General features: G+C 50.1%; 1 protein-coding gene across 3 annotated transcripts; it reads left to right on the top strand.

Annotated features, from left to right (window-relative positions):
- The first annotated feature begins 1,125 nt into the window (after window positions 1-1,125).
- On the top strand, window positions 1,126-25,707 carry LOC144940988 (uncharacterized). 3 transcript variants are annotated; one of them, XM_078867461.1, is made up of 11 exons: window positions 1,126-1,174; window positions 6,115-6,345; window positions 11,707-11,814; window positions 12,508-12,639; window positions 13,474-13,678; window positions 14,605-14,699; window positions 15,271-15,336; window positions 15,931-16,138; window positions 17,786-17,896; window positions 20,787-21,035; window positions 22,744-25,707. In XM_078867461.1, exons 2-11 carry the CDS (start codon window positions 6,184-6,186, stop codon window positions 24,534-24,536), a joined length of 3,129 nt encoding a protein of 1,042 aa, XP_078723587.1. In that variant the 5' UTR covers window positions 1,126-1,174; window positions 6,115-6,183; the 3' UTR covers window positions 24,537-25,707. The 3 variants fall into 3 exon arrangements, with proteins under 3 accessions (XP_078723587.1, XP_078723673.1, XP_078723763.1); XM_078867547.1 differs by having other exon boundaries at window positions 1,134-1,209; XM_078867637.1 differs by lacking the exon at window positions 1,126-1,174 and adding an exon at window positions 1,214-1,288.

The raw sequence follows: 25,707 nt of genomic DNA, 5'->3' as shown, positions 1-25,707 counted from the left end.
TGCTACAGGATCTGTATACGGTTGTGTTGACGGACAGCCGTGTGTTAAAATAATAAAGCAACACGGGCGCATTCTGGTCAAATACAGTGAATAATATTAGCATCCAGCAGCCCAATGAGCCCTCTGGATCAATGGAGCTGTCGCCTCGGCCCTAAAGACATTTGCTTACACACTGAACATCGGCAGTAATCTACGACATGTTGTCATTACTGTAGCGGATTAAACACAGCACATGGAACCGCCCTCTTCGACGCGAGCAGCACACGGACGAAGCAAACAGAGAGACCCCATATATTTTAAACATCAACATGCCTCGTATTCAAATCTGCACCAAGACCAACATCAATCTGCCGTCCTTTCACAAGGCCATACGACAACCCACGCTCAGCAAAGCTGCTGCGTTAGCATTAAATCGGACTGTGCCAGTATCGTCCCAGCCTGCAGGGGTGGCGATGGCAATGGTTTCTTGGCTAAAGCATATTACGACTCTACTGGATTATATGCACACGCATGCATGTTTTCCGTTGGGAAAATATACGATGCAATTAACAGTTATGTTACTGTTCAAATGTTTGGGTTCAAATACAATAAATATTGTGCGTGTAAAAATACATTGTCTGCTGGAGTATAATTGTATATGTGGTATGATTTATTTGTTGGTATACGATGTTATACTTGTTTAATGTATGCATTACGTTGTGGTTGGTACAGGGCTGAATCGAGAATTGTTATTAGACACGAATTTTAATCATCGCACATACAACACCACTCAAACACAGCAACAAAAACACAACAAGACGCACACCCTGCCAGATAGACACACAGCCTAGCAACCACAAATTATAACACACACAGCAGCAGCACATGCAATGCATATACCGTTCCCATCAGTAAATACAGCAACATATAACACACTATACACAAACACCACACAGCACAACATAGGAACGCATACATCAATACTTACACACAACACGTACACATGGCACAAACACGAGTAATTAAATGCATTTACGCAGCAACACACACACACTGCAATAAGCACAGACATACACAGTGACACACACTAACAGCACACACACCCTCTCTCCCCCCCACCAATCGCCAATCGAATGGTTCTGCCTCATTGAACCCCGAGAACGAAGGCAAGGAAGAAGCACCGTCCCTCGCCTAGGTAGGCTTCGTGCTTGTGCATCGACAGCGGGGCAGGTAGGGCTCGTTTGTCCGTCCATCATCGCATCAGACAAAGCAGAGCCACTTTCACACGGACAACCGCAATCGTCACCGGGTACGCAATCTCACCCGCGCGTACACTGTGGCGCCTGTGTGACTGCCGTAGTACGCCCAGTTGTATCTGTATGCGGGGTGTGGAACATGCGTGTGTGCACGTGTGTTACTACGCGGGTGTGTCTGTGTAGTGTAGTGGTTGACGCACTGAGCAACGGGCCCGGCGAACTGAGTTCGACTCCGGCTCACGAACAAAAGCAGCGGCGAATATTTGATCCGGCCCTGGGCCTTCACCCGAGGTCGATTCAGTCCTTAAATGGGTACTGTACCTCGTGCGGTGTGTAAACATCAGCATAGGGGAGACAAAGGCGGACGGGCGTGGTGTTAGCCACCCGCACCACACTGGTGTGGCGTTCCGGCCTTCATAGGGGGCTTTCCAACAGCAAGCACTTTCCCCAACAGCTTGTGTTAGGCAACATTGGGTACCTTTGTTTTTGTGTGTATGCATGTGTGTGTACCCATAGCGACAGATTTATACTGGTTGTCGTGTGCCGGGCGCTGACATTTTACCGAGCTAGCGACCCTGAAAGAACTGGTTCAATGTAATGCCTAAGCATGTGTGTGTGTGAGTGACATTGCATCATGAATGCCGCTTAGGAGGATGATGTGCACGTTGCATACATTCTGAAGATTACAGAATGTAGCAAATCAGAACTATTCACATCTGAAGATGCTGGGAGTTCTGCCATTCTATATATATATTGTGTATAATCAACATGTTACTTCTTCAGCGACAACAATAAATCGTTTAATTTGCATTTGAGCGTTGTTTGCCACCATTACAAATGTGTATTTTTTTCAATAGCACACGAAGTGGTTATATTGAGGATGTTTATAATTAAATAAGGCCAATGAGTTATACTGCAATATAGTGCGCACATTACGCATTTAAAGTTACTGTCAGTGATTTGTGTTGTGTATAAAACATGAAGTATAAATGTAGCAGTATTGCCCTACATCATATACATTCACTGCCGGGGCAATGACCACTGTTAGCGAGCACCTATGGCGGTCAGCACTGCACGTATTTAAGAAAATGAATTGTGATGCTCGTTGTGTGGAAGGGAGATACACACGCCCGAGCGTTTTGTTAAAACCCCCAGTGTTAATATTCACGTCATGTAGGATATACAACTGGACCTATGTAGAAGAGACGCGAGTTAAGCCTGAGATGACCTAGGGGAGGCACAGTTGTGGTGCGTATATCAATTGCCATGGGGTGTGTGTGTACCAGTGCAGTGTTACAACTCACCATGCAAGATACGCTACCCACCGTCCCTGCAAGCGCGGCGAACACTGGATGCGTTCTGAAACGATTCGCCGTCGAGGATTTCGTGAATCGTCGCGATACAGGGACGGGATTCGATGTAAATGAGATGAGACAGTGGCGGGTGGAGACGCACGCGCCTTCTCGTGGCTGCAAGGGTCGCGAAAACCACAGGCGGAGTTCGACTTTTTTTTGGGGGGGGGGTTGGTGGGGGCGTGGGGTTCGCTTTGTACCTCACATTGGGAATCGCGGATGCATATAATGAATGTATTTATTTATTTTGAATCTTAATTGTAAACGACTCAAAATGAATTAATAAAGGTGTCCAGTTCGGCGAGGGCATTGCCCCACCCACCCCCCTTCGCACGCAATCTCCGGCCCATGAAGAAAAACCCATTGCGTGCAACGCATACGAGTTAAAAAGAAGTGCATCGATTCTGAACACGCCATTCGATGCGTGTGCCGTGCGCTTGTGACCAGCTCACCCGGCATGGAAGCTAAGCCGTTTTGAGCCTGGCTAGTGGCACCGTGCCACAAAGCCCGGCGTCGTAAGCTGCTAGTGGTGGGAGGCTACTTTTATCAGCAGAGGGCAGTACAGGGGAAGTAATTGTTCTATTGTACTTGACTGGGCTCCAAGGTCTCACGCTGCCCGCCGGTATGCACCCAGCATGACCAGCGTTGACGCGTGGGCAAATAATTCCCCACTTGATTTGAAGCTTTCGTGACTGCAGTTAATCCATACTCTTTGGTTCTTTCGGTAAAGTCACGTAGTCAGGTGAGACAACCACAGCAAGAAACAACTGCTGAAGAAGGCGGCTCTCTCGCCGGCTCTCTCGCCTTCTTCCAGCAGTTGTTTCTTCCTGTGGTTGTCCCACTTGATGACGATTGCTTGTGTTGCGATCCAAACGTCGTGATTTATTTAATTTAATTTCTAACTACGTGACTTTACCGAAAGAACCGAAGAGTATGAATTCCCCACTTTCCACACAGCCCTCATCCAGCAGGGGATTGACAGTGGGCTGTACATACATGTCCAATGCCCCACGTATATACACATCACAGGGACATTGCACATCAATCCACTTTTTCAAAATGAAAAATACAGTAAATAGTTGTGCCATGACCTAGTCATTGTCTTGCTTTAGTTTGGCAGTGTGCTGTACTTTTGCATTAGCTGTTGTGTGGAATGTGTGGAAATCAAGGTGATTATACGTCAGTTCTCTACGATCGTGGGGTCTCATGTGGCTCAACAAAAGGCACACGACTACCCCGGCAGGCAAGACGCGTCGCCGCCTGTGTGCGTGCCCGGTTTGAAGACGGAACAACAGCAAGCAGCCACATAATTACACAGGGCCCTCATAATTACACGGGGCCCAAATGATTTGTCATTGCGCATTGCAGTGAGGGGTATTATTTTTAGACGAAAAAATGTCCTGAGCGTAGAATTCGCAGTGACTTAACCACACCTCGGTCATTCCATCTCCGATTTTCTTGAAAAAAATATCCAGACTTCCAAAACATAAAATGCTGCATTAAGTACAGGTTAAAGTGCAGCCCTGTAATTTCTGACTCATGCCACGGCTGGCGGAAGGGCCTCCAAATCCTGGGAGCTCTAGAAAGCACCTCGAAGGGGTACCGTATTGGGCCTACTCTTCCACACTAGTCAGACTGAAGGATGTGCGAGAAGCCACACTTTACCTGCCCAAACAGGACCTGCCGATACACTTGCTGATGTGGACCCATTTATACTCCTGCGTGGACTGAGGCGGAGGGAATTTAAACTATTACTAAACCGTGTTTTATTTTACCAGGTAAGGCCCACTGAGCTGTATAGTTCTTTTTCAGAAGTGACCTGGCCACAAATGATAGCTCAACGGAGTGGCTTACCCATTTGGACATTTAGAGCAGCCAATTACTCGAAACGAATATTGATTCTAAATGTGGAGGGGGGGGGAAATCCACGCGACCATGGGGAGAGAGAGAGAGAGAGAGACACGCAAACTCCAAACATACAACAAGCATCAGAGTCGGGATTGAACCCGCGGTCTCCTGTATAGCAGGCGAAGTAGTTAACATCCTGAAGGTGCCCTGCAGTGGTGCGGGGCGAAAGCTTCGTAAATGAAACGCTCAGCACGTTATCGGTAAAGCCAGAACACCACACTTGGTGAAACACGAGCGTAAATCAACTTGCCCATTGTTTCTCTCGTCACGCTGGTAGATCGAACCGGGATCGCAAGTGCAGTCTGCCAACCGCCACCACTACGACAGCATCCATGGAATATTAACGCAGCTAAAATGACAGGTCCCCGTGGAATATATTGTTTTGTTCACGTAAGGGCCCTTACAATAATTGAAGCCATGACCTCGAGAAGGGAACGCACAAGTAAAGTTGTTTATTAATCAGTTGTGTCAAGCTTCCTAATCAAGGCAGTCTTGCAAATTTGTATCCTGATAAATTTTGGCCTATTTTTTTCTATGCATAAATACATGAACAAAAAATTATGCATGCCAACACTTTTGAAAGTGTGAGAGCGGCGATCACCTGCCCAGCTTTGAGAATAGAGTGGGTCACTCTAAGTTGAAATGGGTTTCTCAAAATACGGTCTCCCTCACCTAATATTTTTCAAAACTAAATGCGTTCAAAACTTGTCCACGGGCAGAAAATTGTACACAAGCAAATCTCCAGCTTCGTGATATAAAGCGAGCACGAGTTATAAACACATCTCCAAATGCACCTCGAATGCGTTATTAAAATTCTTGAAACGTTTCTAAGTGGTATTCTTCATCATTATATTCTTTTTAAAATTGTGTAATTGTCTTTAATGGTGAAGATCATACAAACACAAGTATTTTTCATTAACCCCCATATGGTACTGCGGCTACATTCTTCGTGTCACATTGATGTCTATTATTTATTCGTGACCAACTTTTGGATCTTATAAACTTTTGCTGTCCAATTACATTTTTCTGATAACTGACCTTCAAAATGATGTATTCCGCCAATTATTGAGACCTGGCCGTTGAAGACATTTATCTAATTTAGGTTTAACTGCCTTTGATTTGTAGAGCTGAATGAATAAATCATTCTACAGTTTTGCTCGGATGAATGTAAACTACTGATGGAAATAAACTTCACGTAGTGGTGATGCTCGTTATCAGCTGAGTCCGCTTGACACCGAATGATTTGCCTGTGCTGTAGCACTTGGGAGGCAAGGGTTGGTAAATCGCATAGAGATTTGTCAAACTCTCAAAGCCCAACGAGCTGCGAGGTGGCCAGAAGGTGGCCAGGAGGTGGCGGAACTTTGGGTGCTGTAGCCCCTCGTATGCACGGTGGGTGTTCTCCGGAGACTCCCACATGCAAAGTGATCATCATGTTTGGGATTGGACAAGTATCCCAATGCAGCAAGTACTCGGTGACATGTTCCTGGGCGATTGTAGGCCACTGCTATTGACGGCGGGGGGGATATACATGTTGACAGTCATGAGGATGACGGCGATGATGGTGACATTAACGAAACCTGTTTCCAAGCCCTGATGGCGTCGCTCTCGTCTCTCCTCAGAATTGAGCCAAGAGCCAGAGAAGGGGACAGCTGCATCAGCATCAGCGGCAGCAACGGGATACAGGAGAGATGGCCTTCTCTCTGCGGCGTCAGGTGAAGAACATTGTCAACAACTACTCGGAGGCCGAGATAAAGGTGCGCGAGGCGACCTCCAATGACCCCTGGGGCCCGTCCAGCTCCCTGATGGCAGAGATCGCCGAGCTGACCTACAACAGCGTCGCTTACGAAGAGGTGAATTGCGGACGCACGCGGCGATTGTTCGTCAACATACCACTTTGGATTGACAAAAAAAACACTTTCCAACAAACGGAGGTTGAACGCGATAATGCGTCGGGTGTGTCTGTCTGTTTGTAACGTCGATGGTGGTGGGGGGGGAGGGCACCATGAGCCTCGTAGCAATGGTCAAATGTGAACGAAAGTTGAGCTTCAAGTTGCGTAGCTGTTGCCGAAGTATCCTAGAGAAAATTGGCCAGTTTTATCAAAGGGTATCATCTGAGACCAGCATCAAAAATGATGAAACATAGGAATAGGGTTTTACGCTTTCAAGTGTTGAGATGTTCACACACCAAATAGAAATGACGGCTCTACGCGAGCTATTCTTGCATTGCCTTTGTACTGTTCGCCTTTTGGCATTCTCGGGTCTAACATTGGCGATGAGACGAGGCCATGAAGCAGGCTGTCTCTGGTGGAGGACAATCAGTTTCCACAGACAATGCGTGTCAGATCAGAGCACGTTTCTTTGCATGTTTTGCCACAATTGCGTGCGGTTAATGCAGACTTGATGCCTCGCAACAGGTATCCATTTGGTGTTTGAACATCATAACACCTCCCGTGTTGATTGCCAGAAAGGCTAAAACCTATTCTTATTCATCCAAGGGTTTCTCGATTTAAAGCAAAAAAAACTTTGCGACAAAAACGCGGCGCTAAGGCGACGGATGACCTCGTTACGCGCCGTGACGTCACCAGCCGACGACGCCGTCCTGTGACGCCGTCCTGTGACGCAATGCCCACCGCACGTGATGCGTCACGTGACGTCGCGTCATCGTGCGCCTCGGAACGGGACGCTGTCACGCGGCCGATGAATCAACTGCCGGGGGAAACGAACACGCGCTGAAAAAGCGTTCCCAGAAACCGGCCACATGCAAGACAGATCCCATTGCATGTGGTGGGAGCAGCGGTGTAGCATGTTATTTGCATGTCATGGGCACCGAGTGGAGGCAATGAAGTGGGGTGGGGACCGTCCATTTTTTAACCCACCCCTCCCCTTTTACCCCCCCCCCCTCCTTCATAGCCCAGTGCCTGGGCACCCTTCAACCTGTGGGTGCAATTGCACTGCCTGCACACTCAATAGCTACGTCGCTGGTTGACAGCGATTGGCCGATTGTTTAAGACCAGAGGTCTAGAGGTGGGAAACAACAAACACATCAAAGAGTAACACAGATACAATCGGGCAGCAAACAATCGGGTGGCTATTTTTATTTGCTGCCAGATTTGGTGACAAGAACACGGATTTACATAGACGACAGCCACAATAATAAAATGGCAATTCACGGCTCCTTATCAATCCACTGCTGAATGAAAAGCTCACACTGTACTGGTCACGATTGTTGTTTTACGAAACTTCACCACGCTGGTTGATGAGGCTGGGTGAAGGTAGCACTCGGCACGGGCTCAGTTACCGCTCGCCACTAACATCGGCCGTGACGGGGAATCAATTTCGGGTCACCCGGGTTCATAGTGCAGTTCACTAACCAGGGAAACCTTAAAAAGCATTTACATTCCGACTGCCCAAGAATCCAGAAGTACACGAAACACTGGCATCTATGCTGGAATAAAACGAGTGGTGTAGGTAACCCAATCGCCAGGGCATAGAGGTGGCAGGGTGTGGCCTGTTAATGTCAGGAGAGGTGGACCGACTCGTTACATTGGCTGGAGCATCTTAATACATAGAAGACTGCAGAGCTTAGACAATTGTGGCATCGGCTCGCCACCATCGGCTCGCCACCTGGCTGCCTTCCAGCTTGCCTCTCGTTCCTCAGCCATTGTGATTCGGAATTGCATGAACGACTACGCGATTTATAAAACTCACCACGATTTTTATGGTTATATATGAAGGTGCAGCCCAGAAGTTGTTTATGTACAGCAAGGTGGATTGCTGATCTGTCAGTCCTGGATATCCGTTCTGATGTTTTTTATCACCTTAGGTGTGGCTATTCTATTTTCTCACCGTGTGCAAAACACTCATTAAGGGGTTGTTGAAATATCCTAAAGTGTGGATATGTTGTTCACACTGTGGTCCATATCCCCCCCCCCCCCCCCTTAATTAACGTGGCTCTTGACACGTCGCCAGTTATAAACTCACGGCTTTGTGGTGCGATCTCACCACCCAGGCAACAGCCTATTAATATGTGCAGTGAGTACTTATAAATAGAGATTTAGTCTGCTTTGTGGCTTCTGGACGGCTCTTTTCAACAACAGAAAACCCAAGTCTGGGTTCTCATTGGGCAGGGTGTGGTCTGTTGATAAAAGTAAAGGTATAAACACTCATTCTTTGACTGAAAACATCTTAATATTTAGAGGGCGGCAAAGCTTGGGTAATTGTGCCGGCTCACTGCCTGGATGCTGGCTGCCAGATTGTCTGTGGCACCTAGGCGATTGCTTGCAAGATGTAATTTTCATGATGGACGCTAAGATACTCGACAACGAAACATCATAGTTATTAATAAAAGTGCACCTGCCCTGCAATCACTTGCTCATCGCTGCACTGCTGGCGGAAAGTCCTCTACCGGAGCGAGCTATAGAGAGAGTCATACTCGAGGGCATTTTGTCTGGAGCGTTCATGTTGTCGTTTTACACATGACGTCCCGTTGTCCGTATATGCGGGTGTTGTCGACTTCAAGAAAGCCTTTGGTGGCATCTGGCAGGTGGCAAGAAAGTCGGAACCTTACTGCATGAGTGCCCTTGCGAAATAAGATATTCCATCTCAAGGGATTTTCCAGGTAAGAGGTAAAAAGAAAAGTAAAAGTAAAAAAAGCATCTTGCATCGGTGCGGATCGTGCGTCTAAGTTTCTTGAAGTGATTGACTCCAGCTTTGCTCTGTCTATACATGGCACATTTCTGATGCCTTTCGACCATTTCGTCTCCTACGTGATGCTAATATTCAGCCCTGCATGTCAATGTTATCAGCAAATCTTAGGCTTTTTGATCGGCCCTTCCATCGTCAAATCCACCACAAGCTGTTGCGGTGCGTGATCACGTTCTCAAGAAAGATGCTGGAAATAATTGGTGACAGCAGCGGACATCCCGGCCTGACACGGAATGAATCTCTAAACCATTCTGTCTGTTCGTAATTTTTTTATCACTATGCTTTCTGAACTTTTGATCCAGAGCCTTAAGGAGCGAGACCATTTTTTTGCGAGAATCTAAATCGGTGCGGCACTGCCCATAGGGCTTCCTGTCAGACGCTGTCAAATGTTTCCTTATATCTGACAAATACATGGCACACTGATGTTCCGGGCGAGAGACCTCCACATACAACACCGTACAGCAGCGTGGTGCAAAGTGTATTATGCACCGTCGTGATGGATAATACATTTGAATGAAAATACGAAGCACATGGATGATAATATTTTTAAATATGAATATGCTTATAATGATTGACCCGTTCCTGTCAGTGAAATGTGGAATTCTGACTCCTGGTTCAGGGCGATACAAAACAGGTGGACACCGCCTCATCCTTACTTGAGCAGGAAACCGCCTTGGATGGTCCATTAAATGAAGAATGTACATTACTAAACCCGGTGTAATAGGCTTAAATAACCCCTGCTCCGATTAAACCCGGGTATAGTTTGGCCCAGGCCAGAGTATACCCGGGGGGATAAAGTGTCCTATAGGCTAAACTACACCCCCCGGGGGTTTAAACTAGACCATACCCCTCTAGGCCAGAATATGCCCCATGTGAAAGTTCAAAGGCAATTATCCATACAGAGAACAGCCGACAACGAACTTCAATCGATATCTAAAAAGCGTATAAATGGAAGTAAGAATCTCAATTTGATCAATTGAAGCATTTTTAGAAGCAGTCGAAGCCAGTGAAGTGGAATACGCGTGAAATTCCATTGAAGTGTTATCAGAAGTCACGGAATAGGGTTAGGGTTAGGAACTAAGAACTACAGGACTACTTGGACCAAGATGTCAATGAATATGTAACACCTCTGGTATCTCTCGTGATAGAGTCTGGGAAACAGATGCCGAGATCATGGACACAGCGAATTCATGTGTATATCGCTCAACACTATTACTATCATGGGGGTATGATTTGGCCTAGAGGGGCATAATTTGGCCTAGGCCATAATATACCCCAGTGTATAAATTGGCCTAGGCCATAATATACCCGGGTATAATCTAGCCTAGGCCGTTTTGACCCCGGGTATACTACAGCCTGTGGGTATTCTACGGCCTGTTACACCGGGACAGTTTACGTGCGTTCTGCACACTTTGTGGGCAGTCCATAACAGTGGATTTAATTGTCTGGACTGGCCCTCGCCGCGTGAATGTGGACTTTCTACCGCTGACTCAAAGGTAGCCATCAGAGATGAGCATCACTCAAGGTTCCATTGAGCAGGGAGAAACACACGGTCATTGTGGTACAACGAATGACCCCACCTGGCAGTTCCACAATTTGGGACATACATTTCAGACACTTTTCATATGTAATAAATTGTGAAATTTCTTTCTACGTGACTTTACCGAAAAAACCAAAGAGTAATTCATGCAGTCACGAAAGCTTCGGATAGTGTAATCATGACATGACTTTTTTACTCGTACATAGTAAGTCAACCAATTGCGGCTGTAATTCTGATATAAATCATCTGACCACCTTTCTTGATCGGTATTCTTTGTTTACCAATGAGATTAAATAAAATGATTGAGACACATGAAACAACATTTCCTCCTTTGCAAGGGCTGCCTGGGTTTCACAAAAATATTTTAAAATCCCACGGTGTGGGACGTACACAAAATGACATTGCCATTTACTCTGGGATGATGCATTCAGTTTTGTGTGTTCGTGAAAGCCAAAACTTCGTCAATAAATAAAGCAGACATGTTGTCGAAGCTACGATTTAGAAATTTCGACCAAGAGGCTACCTTATTTGTGGGCGCCATGGTGGCGAGATGTTAACTACCTCGCCAGGAGATCGTGGGTTCGTTCCCGACCCTGATGCCTGTATATTTGTAGTTTGCATTTCTATCTCTCCGTGGTCGCGTTAATTTTTCTCCGCTTTCTCCGGTTTTTCCCTCCACATTTAGAAACATGAGTTTATGGTATTTGGCTGCGATAAATTTCCACGTGACAAGCCACTTCGTTGAGCTATCATTTGTGACTCGATCTCTTCTGAAAAAGAGTTATGGAGCTCAGTAGGCCTGACCACGTAAAGAATGTAATGACAAAGTGACCCACTTTTATTCAGCACCACGGACAGCGACCATTCAAAGTCTTGAGTGCGAATCACTCACTCTTGACGCTGCCTTGAACCCTGCGTGGATGGAGCGGCTGACGAGTGGCGCCGCGCGCGAATGTTCGCACCGCAGGTGATGACCATGCTGTGGAAGAGGATGAGCGATGGGGGACGAAACTGGCGTCACGTCTACAAGGCGTTGGTGCTGCTCGAATGCCTCACCCAAATCGGCAACGAGAAGGTTCGTGGCGCGGCAGTGGTGGTGTTGAGAGTGCAGGGAAGGTCACGGGGGATCATTTGTACGGCCAGAACATCACCACCACAAACGTCATCGTCGTGATTCCCCCTCCCGCCCCGCCCCGGAATCTGGGATGTTAGCAGTAGGACTCCCAACCCAATATGTAGGTTATCGTGGCAGTTTCATGTCAACATTCTTACCGTTCTTGTCACTCGATTTCCGAGCTCACCGCCTGATGGGATCTCAAAGCAGTTTGAGCGTAGTGCTGTCGCACTGCGATGTTGAATGAAGTCGTGGAAAGCGTCGAGGGCATGTCTGAAGAGGAGGATGAGCTGTCTCGGTAATAATTAGATTCGTCCAGTGGGCACGTATGAATACAATCTTTGTCAACGCGCCACACTCGTTTGCTGGCTATAGTCAAACGGCCCTGATGGCCAACACGGCGTGGGAATTCCCTAATTCGCCCGTGGGTTAACAACCGCACGACGCACGACGAGTTCAGATGTGCCCACGCTTCTCTACATATCGTACCTCCTCACTTTTCATTCTGATTGCGCATTCGGCGTCATGTAAAAGGTGTAAAGCCCGGCGCTCTGAGTCACCGAGCCCTCCCCACGTTTCTCCTGCGTCCTCGCCGAGACGAAGCGACAGGGCCTCCTCGCAAACCAGGGTCGCCCGGCTCGCCCGTTCCCGCAGGTGACTGAGCAGTGCCGCGAGCACCTGTCCGGCCTCAAGATGCTGCAGGAGTTCCGCTTCGTGGACCGCGACGGCAAGGACTACGGCGTGAACGTGCGCGAGAAGTCCAAGCAGCTGGTGGCTCTGCTGCAGGTGTGCGCGGCGTTAATCCTCGACGCGTGTCACGGGCTGGGGGTGCTCCGGCCTGTCCGATTCCGTCGACCATACAGAATCGGGAGCTTGATACCGGAGGAATCCGATGAGCTATGACGCTCATTGATAGCCCTGTTATGTCCATGAGGATCAAATGCAGCCCACCTGTGTGGCAGCTAATGGAATGCATCGCAGGGCACGTCCGTTGAGCAAGATGGATCGGACGAGATTGGTTTGTGTGCAGGTGGATGGTGGATTGCACTGTGTAATAAACAAAATATTAATTTTTGTTCCTGGGTAGTAAGTGTTATTTCCTATTGCTTATGCCTGAAAAGTACAGAAAATGGCTATTATTCCCCACAAATTAGCTTTTTGTGACCAGGACACAAAAAGAAAAGTTAATAATCCACTACATTAATAACACGGTGTAACAAAATAAAATGTGTTCCTGGGTAGTAAGTGTTATTTTCTAATTGCTTATGCCTCAAAAGTACAGGAAATGGCTATTACTCCCCACAAACTTTGCTTTTGTGACCAGGACAGTGATATTTTGAAATGTACCTATTTGCAATGAGAAAACGTGGTGCGCATTTGTGTCATTCCCTCACATAAAGTCCTGGTCACAAAAGCTCGTGGGTAATAATAGCCATTTTCTCTACTTTTGTGGCATAAGCAATTCGAAAATAACACTTACTACCCAGGAACAAAAATTGCGTTACATTGCGATTATTCGTAAGAGGTGTGGTGGTGGGGGGGGGGGGGATGGGGGGGATTCAGCCTGGACTGAACGCTCTCTGCATCCTTCCGCTGCTGTTGCTGCCGTTTGGCCACCAGGACGAAGCGCTGCTCCAGTCCAAGCGTGAGCTGGCGCTCAAGACGAAGGAGCGCATGGCGCAGAGCAAGGCCAAGCCCGGGGGCGCCGCGCAGTTCCTGGGCGGGCTCAGTCGCAGCCCCGGGCCCAGGGAGGCGCTGGTCTCCACATCGTCTGACGGAGGAGACGGAGGAGGCTCCGGGGGGTCGCCCGCCGCTCAGCGACCGCGTACGCAGACGCGCGTCGCGGGCTCCCACGTTTGGGTCGTCGAAATCGTTGTTTGTTTGTCTGGTTTTTAATCAAATAAATAGAAACGCACACGGAGAAATGCCAAGGGCAGCAAAAAAACGATTTCTTTTTTTTAAACTGAGAACGAAAGGAGCTGTAGTGGCGTGATGTTCAGCGCACTGGACTTGTCGTGCAGATTCGCTGGTTCGATTTCATGTCGCGACGAAGCAGTTGATTAAACAATGGGACAAGTCTCTTAAACCCCCCCCCTCTATCCACCCAGCGGTGTTAAGTTAATGAGTTCACCACAATGAAATGGATCGCCCAGGTTACGTGTAGAGACCAAATACCCCTAGAAGCTCCCTCTAGTGGAGACTCAACGCGGTGGAGTGAGGATTGAACTTTGCCCTTTGCACTGAGCAAGGAGGGCAAATGTTCGCACTTCGGCCACCCCGCTGTGACCCCATTCGTGCGACTCAATCAGTGTGCCACTCAATCAGTGTGCCCGTTACCCAACATTGCTTTGGGAGCGGCGACCGGTTCCTGACTTTTTGAACAGGCCTTCCCAATTGTTCAAGTTCCGCACACACAAACTCATCACTCGCTTCCATGGAGCACGACGGGGAACGGAAAATATGAACGAAATTACGTTCTGTCTCCGCAGGATTGGAATTCCTGCTTTGCAGAATAACAATACATTTGCTTGAAATGCCGGGGAAAATATGCGACTTGTAATCTGGAGACTGGTAATCTTAGGCACTACCGAGTAATTAATAACGTGGACACGATGGTAATCGGAATGGCATCATAGCTTAGGCACTACCGAGTAATTGATTAAGTGGACACTATGGTAATCGGAATGGCATCTTATCTTAGGCACTACCGAGTAATGAACTGACGATTGTCTCTACGTGTGGCTACCACAGCATCGTCTCCCCAAGTGGCTGCCGGCACAGAGCATGGAGAACAGCCTCATCGGGCAGAGGAGAAAGCAGCCGATCCTTCGGTGCCGGCGGAGCAGGTGAGGTTCTGAACCCGATCAACGAAACCCACCACACTTTTTTGGCTTAGCTTTTCCGAGGGCACAACAGCACACGATCCACCCACTTCACGATGCAGAGCATCACCACGGATCGGAACACGACCACGATGACCCTGCGCGACCAACTCACCGGCAATGCGCTCTGACCTCGTCGGGTCTCGGAAGCTAAGCGGGTTTAAGCCTGGGATAGCGCACGCAGAATGACGACCCAGCAATGCACCCCGGGTTGTCGTAGTCTGCTGCGGGTGCGACGTGATCGGCAGCAGACGGCCATGCATATTATCCCATTGCTGCTCTGTGCTCATGTGTTTCCACGGCTCGTGCTCCCTGCCTTCACCAACCCACATTGACCTGCGCGATGAAGTATGGTTAAATAGCTCCCACGACCCACACAATGTGCCGGGGGGGGGGGCACATCAAGCGTTGGTTGTACAAAATGGTTGAGCGTGCATGTACTGGGGGATGTGGGGTATGTGTAATAATGTGGTTGCAAAACACGCTATAATTAGACCGTCTCACACATTTTTGCTCTTGTCGATTGTCGAACCAGGAGCCACGTGCGGAGATCAGAGCCGAGCAGCCCACCGCGACAACCAAGGAAGCCGCGACGGTCGAGGTAATATCATTACTTGAGCCTAATTAGACTGCGAATAATAATTATAATTGACCAAACTTTGTAAATCCATTGCTGGATGAAGGCCTCCTGCATGCCGGCGCTGCGGTCCAAAATAAAAAAAGTCCTAATTGGATTCATCCACATCGCAACATCGCCCCCATACTTCAACACAGTTCTGAGCACAGGCCCATGGGCGCCGAAACGTCACACGGCCAGCAACAAACAGCACTCTCTAAGTTGTAACGCATAAAGAGTGAACACATCCTTTTTTTCTTGCTTGAATGCCAAACGTACTCGTGATTTGCATACACGGCAACCCACGTGGTTAGCCCCGTATTCGTGTACAGGGAAATTGAGTGTTCAGGTCCACACGGCGTACAGACGTTTCAGTACGGGCAAAGCAAAACATGTTTGTCTATCTGTTTGTGTTTCTCCTTTGCGATGGGACTTTGAAATTTAGAAGGGCACGGGGTGACCAATAAGGTCTGACTTGGTCTGCAATAAGTTAGGGCACTGATGAGGGTTGACAGGCGTGGGTTTGATTCGATTCGCTTTCCCCTTTCCACCCCCTCTCCTCCCTCGGCTGTTCCCCAGCTGCCTCTGCTCGACATCGGAGATTGCTTCAGTTCCCCTTTGACTGTGGGGTCCACAGCTCCACAGCAACAGCAGCAGCAACAGCAGCAGCAGCAGCAACAGCAGCAGCAGCAGCAGACTCAGCCCCTGGACGTCTGGGACACGGTCGCCCCCTCGGTCGCTCAGAACGACCCATGGAGCATCCCTCCCGCAAGCCCTGCCGCCACCGGTGCGTTGAGACGCTGAAGTAGTTCTGCGGTGTCCGCTTCAGCGGGTCAGTTCGCCAACACAAAGGGATGCGCGTCTCGAGACATGGTGCGGATTAACATAGCTAAAATAGAATTTGTGCGATTTTTTTAAACAAAAATTAAGGTCAGAACAGCTCACTCAGAAGAAGTTACGTGATGTTTGCTTCAGTGGGATGGTTATCTAACATGAAGGGTTGCACGGCTCTGCGAGTGATACGAACGAATCCGTTGCCTCGTGACATGATGCCGTTTGCACATTTGGGATAAAATTGGAGAAAAATACTAAAGACACTAACCTGTCCACAATGCCACATATCCTTCGTTGTACAACATAGAATCGTATTCAGTATCCATGGGATGCGAACTTTCATTAGGAGTGGCGCAATGGATCGATTAATTGGTTAGGGTTAATTCTCAAGGCTCGCGATACATAACTGGACTTGCGCTCGCCCAGGGCTGCCATTGGAAGCGAGTGACCACGTGGCACGGAGTCGGCATGCGCGAGCGTGCATTTTCAGGGGAGCGGTGCTATACGAATCTGGCGACCCAAGTCCGATTTCCGCTCATGGCGTACATGAGCAACACATTTCTGAACCGGTCCCGGGCCTCTACTAGGTCAACTCAGCCTTAAATGAGTACCCAGTGTGATCAGTGCCGGGTTAAGGCACGAGGCTTTAGGGGCTGCAGCCCAGGGGCCTCTGCCAGCTGGAGGACCTCCAGAGATGAAGTGAAAAGTTGCTTCATTTGTGAATGCTGAATTTTATTTGTTGTTAGCCGTGTAAAAATGCTTTTTATTTTTCTTTAACTTTGTTTTCCTTCTGAAAATATTACCGGGGGTCTCACAGTACCCTGTAGCCCAATCTTAATCCGGCCCTGAGTGTGATGTTTAAACGTCACCAGTTGAGAAGACAAAAATTGATGACCGAATTAGTGCCGGCAGCACTTGATAACGGCGCTTGATAACGGCGCTTGCTAACGGCGCTTGATAATGGCGCTTGATAACGGCGCCTGATAACGGCGCTTGATAACGGCGCTTGATAACGGCGCTTGATAACGGCGCTTGATAACAGCGCTTGATAACAGCGCTTGATAACAGCGCTTGATAACAGCGCTTTATAACAGCGCTTGATAACAGCGCTTGATAACAGCGCTTGATAACAGCGCTTGATAACAGCGCTTGATAACAGCGCTTGATAACAGCGCTTCATAACAGCGCTTCATAACAGCACTTTATAACAGCGCTTCATAACAGCACCTGACGACAGCGCTTGACAACAGCGCTTGATAACAGCGCTTGATAACAGTGCTTCATAACAGCGCTTCATAACAGCGCTTCATAACAGCGCTTCATAACAGCGCTTGATAACAGCGCTTGATAACAGCGCTTCATAACAGCGCTTCATAACAGCGCTTCATAACAGCGCTTCATAACAGTGCTTGACAACAGCGCTTGATAACAGTGCTTGATAACAGCGCTTCATAACAGCGCTTCATAACAGCGCTTCATAACAGCGCTTCATAACAGTGCTTGACAACAGCGCTTCATAACAGCACATGCCCCGATTGCGCGAAAGGTCTCCACACACGGGGGGATCAGTGTCCGTGTCCGCGTCTCTCGTGTTCCGCAGACTCCAAGTCATCCGCGAGGCCGTCTGGGGCTGCCTCCCCTGCCCCCGATCCGTGGGCCTCATTGCTGGCAGGGCCCCAGCGGTCGACACCGGCGCCAGCGTGTGCGTCAGGTGAGCAAGGGCTTGGCTCTTACTCTCGTGCCACCACGATGGCCGAACGCAGAACCACCCCCCCCCCCCACCACCCCCCACGTTGCACACTCCTCAGCCGTTGAGATTCGGCAAGTCACGGCCAGTGTCCACCTGTGGGCCAGTTCGGACGTACATTTCCAGACGCTTCAGCGACGTGGGTGCAATTGTGAATTGGCGTCGTGGAGTGGTGTAAAATTCAGCGGTCCCAAACCTTTTTGGCACCAGGTACCGGTTTCGTGGGAGACGATTTTTTCACGGACCGGTGTGGGGGGGGGGGTTCATCATTCCCCCTTTTCAAAGAAGCTCTCCAGCGACGTTTGTTTGTTACTCATTGTGGCTACTAGGGGCTAGAGCTTGTGGACTCACCAACACTGTGACTGAGACGAGTGTGCAGTGCGGGAGAGAGGGGCGGATGGAAGTGGTAAATAATAAAACAACGGGGGCGGGCAACGCGCGACCTCACCGCTCTCACCTCCTGCTGCTGTGCGGCCCGGTTCCTAACAGGCCACGGACCGATACCGGTCGCAGAGCCCTGCTGGCGAATCTGGATTTTTGCAAAAGCTATAAAAAAATATATATATATATGTTTTACCAGGTAAGGCCCACCGAGATATATATCTCTTATTAATTAGCGTCCTGTCCCCAAATGATAGCTCAACGAAGTTGCTTATCACGTGGAAATTTATAGCAGCCAAAGACATTAAACGCATATTGATTCTAAATGGGGAGGGAAAACCAGGAGGACCTGGAGAAAAATGTACACGACCACAGGGAGAACATGCAAACTCCATATATACAACAGGCGTCAGGGTCGGAATCGAACCCACAACCTCCTGCATACCAGGCAAGGTAGTCAATATCCCGCCCCCGTGGTGCATAATGGCTTATGCAGAAGTATTCGTATCCGTGGTCCTATTCCTTGCAACTCCTCTCATCCATAGCAGCTGTAGTGTTTGCGTAAACGACTTATCTATGGCCCTCTTTCTTCCTCTCATCTGAGATTATCCGCAACTTTTCCCATAACTGTTCACAGAGTGACATCTTTATATCCGCGATTTATTTCGCAGATAAGAGGAGTTACGTGGCAAATAATTCCTGTTAGCCTCGGGTTGTCTACGATATTTTACGCCGTGGATAAAATTGTAGATAACCCCGCAGACAATAGGATCTGCGATATTGCCCCCCCCCCCCCCCATAGCACTACAGATAAGGGTTCTACTCCACTTTTTAATGTCCCACAAACAAGAAAATAATATAATTCTACGTTTTCCTTGTTTACCAAAAAAAGCAGCCGTGATTTATTCAGACCGTGACCAAACACCGCATAAAATTCCAATTTCCCTTTTATTCATCGTACAAGGGTTGCTTCTCAGAAATGACCCAGGTGGTTGGTTACACACAAGAGCCGTAACATCGTAGGCAGAAAATGCCATGTGACCCACAGGGCAGACACACGGAGGAGGGTGGTGGTAGTGGGGGGGGAGTATTGGGGGGGGATGGTCGTGGTGGTGAGGGGATGGTGGTATTGGTGGTGGGGGGTGGTGGTGGGAGGGTGGTGGTGGTGGGGGGGGGGGTGGCGGTGGGGGGGTTGGGTGGCGGTGTGGGGGGGGTGGCAGTGGTGGTGGGGGGGTGGAGGTGGTGGTGATGGTGGGGGTGGCAGTGGCGGGTGGTGGGGGGTGGTGGGGGCGGGGGTGGTGGGGGCGGGAGTGGTGGTGGCGGGGGGGGGGGTGCCGGTGGTGGTGGGGGGGGGTGGCGCTGGTGGGGGTGGAGGTGGGGGGGTGGCGGTGGTGGTGGTGGTGGGTGGCGGTGGGGGGGGGTAGTGAGGGGGGGGGGTGGCGGTGGTGGTGGGGGGGTGGAGGTGGTGGTGGTGGGGGGGTGGCTGTGGTGGTGGGGGGGTGGCGGTGGTGGTGGGGGGAGGGGGTGGTGGGGGCGGTGGTGGCGGGGGGGGGGGGCGGTGGTGGGTGGCTGGGTTCCTATTTATAGGAAGCCGGCCGCACTGACGGTGACTGACACCTTGCTTGTTGAAGGTGTCTCTAATTTTCATCAGCCGCTTTCCCTATTACAGGTGGACCCCACCCTCCATTGTGTTCTGCCTTGACGCTTATTGGTGCCATGAGACAGGTTGTATCTGGGATTCAGCCACCTGTGGTGAAACTGGGTCGTCAATTACAGAGAGTGGCCGGTCTCTGAGCCCGGTCACCGATGGCTGCATAGAAATCACAGATGACAATACATTTGTATTGTCAGATCGTTTGGATACATTCCATATTGCATGTGAGAATGTAAAATACTGGAGTTTGTTAAGTGCCATGCGACAAACATTCCTGTATGTGGCAGGACGCGTGGATAGAACAACATCACTGGAAGGGATCTCCACGAAACAGTTGTTTGATAGCTCCTACTGCAGGTCGTTGTCTAACACAGGGCCGCCGATACGCTGCACTGGGAGAGGTCGGAACTGGCACTTGATCTCGTAGCAAGGTGCAGGTACCGCACGATTGGAATACAAATCAGACAAAAAACGGTTCGCCTAACAGACACAATGTTGTTACATATTTGAAGATGTTTTTTTCTGTTTGTATTTACGGTCAAGTGATAGACACCATGGGGACAGGAGTGGCGCAGTGGTTACCGCACTGCACTGTGAACCCAGAAACCTGGGTTTGATTCCCTACCACTGCAAACATATCCGAACCGGTCCTGGGTCGCTTTACCGACCAGCACCGACCACGGTGAAGTGTGGTCGGTCAGTGAACGCGCCCACCCCACCAATCCCACGACCGACAGGGCATGAGGAGGCGGTCATCCAGCGGGGGATGGATAAAGCGTAAAAATATTTTAAAAAGCATTTTTTTTTAATCCCTCGCAGTCGACCTCTTGGGCGACGACGCACCGACCGCGGCTCCACCCCGAGCCTTCGCCGCCGCTCCGGTCACGCAAACCACTGCCGTCGACCTGCTGCAGTGGCCCGACGTCACTGCCACCCAGCCCCAGGCGAAAGTCGTGGCACGCGCCCTCGGGGAGTCCCCCCTGTCGCTGCTCGACCTCGACCCCGTCGCGCCATCGCCTGCAGCGGCCGCGCAGCCCGGCGTCTCCGCCGCCCTGCTGCTCTCGTCCGGTAAGAGCCGTCTCGAGAAGCCTCGCTCGTCCTGCCGGCGGGAGCGAGTCTCGAGACCTCCGGGCCGCGGTAACTGAAAATCGGTCGTGATATATACAGGGTGTTTCGAAAAGATGGACCAAATTTCAAAGCGGTGTATTTCACGATGGCAACATGTTACAATTACACAACAAAGTTACGAAGGTTTAATGAGTTATCAAGTTTTACTAAGACTTTTATAAACGCTCTATGTGCTCTCCACCTGCTGTGCGGGCAACATCGAGACGGTAGTTGAATTCGAAAAAAAGCCACCTGATGCGATTTGGGGGTGGAGCACAACGGCCAACTAAATGCAAGCCCCACCAGATTAACCAAACAGCGACGAGCACCAGCTCTACCCCTAACCAACTCGCCACCAAGGTTTAGCTCTACCTAGACGACCACTCTGCCAGTGTTAGTCCTAGCCCTAACTTATGTCGAGTAAGGTAAAGGAGACTGCAAGACGAATATGAGCACGACAAAAGTCACCAACAACAAGTTTCTCAGACAAACGTAGATATTTGTTCGAGGAGCACAGCTGGAAGTCACATCGGAGTGTGTAGATACCCATAGCAACTGCTATTCAATGTGTACATCCGCGTTTGTGTGCAAGCACACCAGTCACGTGCGGCCAGGGGAGGCAGGGGAGGCAGAGCCTCACCTGCCTTACGCCAATAAAAATAGCTGTTACAAAAAAATATATCATGAAATAAATATTAAGATTTTTACACTGATCTGTGTTTTAATGTAATTTCTGTACGATTCCAATACATTTTATAGTCAAAATTGCCAAATTTGCGGAGCTCCGCTGCAAATACAGGGAGAGACGAGAGTTGAGGCAGCGACGAGTTCAGCCTCCCCTCTGATTGCGCAACCCCTCAGTAACTGGATGGAGCTCGGGCAATACGCGCATGCCTGTTACTATCTCAGTATGTCACCAATGTAATGTTTGTAGACCCCTTCATTAAATGACCTGGCCTTTCATAGTCCAGGTAACTTATTTCACCCCACTTCTGACACCAGTTGTAGAGAAGTTCCCACGGACGTACTCGGAGACGGAGGTAAGTTATGGGCTTTCGCCAGGGGTTTATTAAAGGTTAACAATATTACACAGCAGGGTACACAACTCCCAGGGGCTAGGGGTCCTACACTGAGTCCGGGTCCCTGCCCGGCTAGCTCCAGTCTCTCTCTCTCATGTCGGATCGGGGACTCTGCCGACTCCACCGACCGGAGAGAGAGCACCTCTATCGGCTACCACCACCAGCTTCTCCCCAGACTCACCACTCGATCCCTCTCTACCCCTGGTTCCCTCTTCACCCTTCATACTCTACCCGTTCCCACAGTGACCCCGCTTTCATCACGGGGTCTCCCTTAAGTACTCTAGGAGACTTGACGTCATCGCAATGAACGGCACACATGACGTCACGTCCCCATTTTACTCCTCTACATATGTATAAAGATATTCAGGCACGCTGGTCTCGTCATGAAACTGCAATGAAAAAGCACCAGGGGAGGCAGCTATCACATCTGCCTCACTGAGGGGGGCCTATCTGACACGCCCTGTCAGTGTGTAAATCTGGCTCTGATACAAGCCAGTGCCTCCCCAGCCATTGACATAACTGCCCGTCACTGAAGCAGACGTGGGCGTTTGCATATGCGAGCGCGTCGTGCATGTGACTTGCATTCACAGGACAATCTTTGGCCACATCTGCAAGCCCAGCTCCCATCGCACGACCAGCAGCAGCGCCAGGAGCAACACTCGCACCAGCAGCGCACTCTGCCCCGCCTCCCGTGGCTGCACCCCGCTCCCCACGGGTGTCCACAAAGCCTCAGCAGAAGTCCACCCCTGCTGCTGCTGCTCCCTCCGCTGCAGTCACCACCACTACCACCACGAGCCTGGCTCCAGGCCGGAGCCCGCAGCCTCAAGCAGCCAGCCCCGGGTCCGGAAAGCCGCCGGCCCGCCCGCCATCACCCCGCCTCGGCGGACGGATTCCTGCTGCACCTACGGAGCAGCAGCAGCAACAACAACGGGAGCAGCAGCAACAGCAGCAGCAACAACAACGGGAGCAGCAGCAGCAGGAGCAGCAGCAGCAGGAGCAGCAGCAGCAGCAGCAACAACAACGGGAGCAGCAGGAGCAGCAACAGCAGCAGCAACAGCAGCAACAACGGGAGCAGCAGGAGCAGCAGCAGCAGCAACAGCAGCGGGAGCAGCAACAGAAGCAACAACGGGAGCAGCAACAGCAGCAACAACGGGAGCAGCAGGAGCAGCAGCAGCAGCAGCAACAGCAGCGGGAGCAGCAACAGAAGCAACAACGGGAGCAGCAACAGCAGCAACAACGGGAGCAGCAGGAGCAGCAACAGCAGCAACAACGGGAGCAGCAACAGCAGCAGGAGCAGCAACAGCAGCAACAGCAGCAACAACGGGAGCAGCAGGAGCAGCAACAGCAGCAACAGGAGCAGAAACAGCAGCAGGAGCAGAAAGATCAGCAGCAGCAGAAAGATCAGCAGCAGCAACAGCAGTGGGAGCAGCAACAGAAGCAACAGCAAGAGCAGCAACAACGGGAGCAGCAACAACGGGAGAAGCAACAGAAGGAGCAGCAACAGCAGCAACAGGAGCAGAAACAGCAGCAGGAGCAGAAAGAGCAGCAGCAGAAAGTATTTTCCCCTCTTTCACCAGCTCAAGTCTTGAGTGTTGTAGATGCTGGTCAGGTTATTCATGAAGATTCAAAGCCATCGTCGCAGCAATCAATGACCCCTGGGTCAGATTCTTCACCTGTTCCGCCCAGTTCAAATCTCGATGATTTGCTGGGCTTTGAAGGACCGGACGTCCTTATCGCAGCTCCAATCAGAATCCCCGACGGCACTCCATCGCTAATCCTACCTGTGGTGCAAACGCCTGCACCGTCCTCGGGTCTCGACGATTTACTTGGCCTCAGCTCAGAGATGCTGCAGCCATCAGAGCCACAGGAGCAGCATCAGCAGCAGCAGCATCAGCAGCAGAAAGAGCCTGGGGCCGCTTCTGGCTGCGCGGATCTGCTCAGCTTAACGTCCCCTCGCGATGACGCCGACACCTCGAGCAACGGAGAGCCGGAGTCGTCAGAAGCGGAGCCAAGCGTCGATGCCGCTCCTCCTCCTCCACCGCCCTGCGACGAACCCCCGCCCGCTCGGACCGCCGAGACGGTGGCCTCGACTGCGACCTCCTCGGAGGCCCTCGTGTCGGCCGCATCCCAAGCCCCCACAGGGGTCGCCACAGGGGTCGCCGACGACGCCGCCGCCACGGCGGTCGCGGAGGGTTCGCCGTCGGAGCAACCGGAGGAGAATTCCCACGGTGCAGACCCGCGGGTCAAGGATCTTCAGGAGGCCGACGGTTTAGCGCTGGGGCCAGAAAAAGGACAACAGCACGTCCTGGAAACGGGCGGAGTGGCCGAGTCGGCCGTTATCGAGGAGGTCGCCCATCGCCCGACGAGCAATGGCAGCGACTGAGGCCAGCGGGGAGCACGGAGATGTCCCGAGGTGTCCCGGTGAAAACAGAGGGAATGTGTGGGCAATGGCAAACGTGGGAAAGGAGAAAAGCAAATTAACATCGAAAGGTTGGGCCAGGTGAGGTGCTGGAAGTAGGGCTGGGGTTGGGGTTATGGGGAAGGGCTATTGAGAGGAGCAACTTGGTTTGTTTGATGTTGGCAGGAGATAGAGCTGGAGTTAAAGGGTGCAACAGTCATTCTTGTAACTTTATTGTAAATCCCTGCTAAGACTATTCTTCAACCGATTACGTAGCCAACCGATTATAGCACGGTTGATGACGTACGGTGGGAAAGAACTTAAACGTACATATACATGCGATAGAGTAGCGAACTACCGAAGCGACGCAGCTATGAGAGCTAGGCAAGAAAAGGCACCTGCTTGGCCTAGAAATGAAAAAGACGAGGCATTTTATACGAGGTAGAAATACAAGTTGAGGAAGATTAATCAGGTTTCCCATAAAACAACCAACCCTTAGCTATCATCCACATAAAATAATTAGGATTTTTGGGCCAGGATTCTGTGACAACCAAGTGAATATTGTCCCACAAAATCAGAGCATGGGATGAGTTTTGGATTGAAAATGGTCTGATTTGAGGTCGTTGGAATATTAATGACAATTTGGGACTGGAAAATTTTAGAATCCTTAACATTATGCAATAATGTAGCCCTTTGTTAGGGTACCAAGTGACCTCGCCCAATGTCACCTCAACTTTGGCGAAAAAAGCGTTGACGTGGCATCGTTGAAGTAGCGTCACTTCCTGTGACGTCATATCTTCGGATTATTATGACAAAATAAATAGTTTTTTCGGATCATCCAAAATGTCATGCCCAGGGCCAATGTTTGCATTTTTTCAGTTTAAAATCCCAAAATGAGGTACGCATTCCTGATCAGAGCTTATGTTATGTATGCAAGAGCAACAACAACAACAGCGTCAAAGCCTTTGGACAAAGTTGCTATGTAGCAAGACCTCAATTAAACGTTATTTCCCCAACGATCGAACCCCTCTTATATTAACGCAACGCAGACAACATTCTTGCTGACAACACTATCTCAAGATGTTTGCACCATTTAACTTCGAGTAAAGGCTCGTGGTTTGATTGGGTAGCGTGCTCCTCCATGCAATTGGCACTA

Source organism: Lampetra fluviatilis, chromosome 1 (assembly GCF_964198595.1).
Source record: "Lampetra fluviatilis chromosome 1, kcLamFluv1.1, whole genome shotgun sequence".
Classification (NCBI taxonomy): domain Eukaryota; kingdom Metazoa; phylum Chordata; class Hyperoartia; order Petromyzontiformes; family Petromyzontidae; genus Lampetra; species Lampetra fluviatilis.
Note: the sequence above shows the minus strand (reverse complement) of the source record. Positions and strands in the feature narration are given on the sequence as shown.

Excerpts from the sequence above, each read along its gene's own strand:
- LOC144940988 (XM_078867461.1), top strand. The coding sequence starts at position 6,184 with ATGGCCTTCTCTCTGCGGCGTCAGGTGAAGAACATTGTCAACAACTAC. Across the intron at positions 13,679-14,604 it reads GCCCGCCGCTCAGCGACCGC|CATCGTCTCCCCAAGTGGCT; the intron begins GTACGCAGACGC and ends TGGCTACCACAG. Across the intron at positions 21,036-22,743 it reads CGCCCTGCTGCTCTCGTCCG|GACAATCTTTGGCCACATCT; the intron begins GTAAGAGCCGTC and ends TTGCATTCACAG.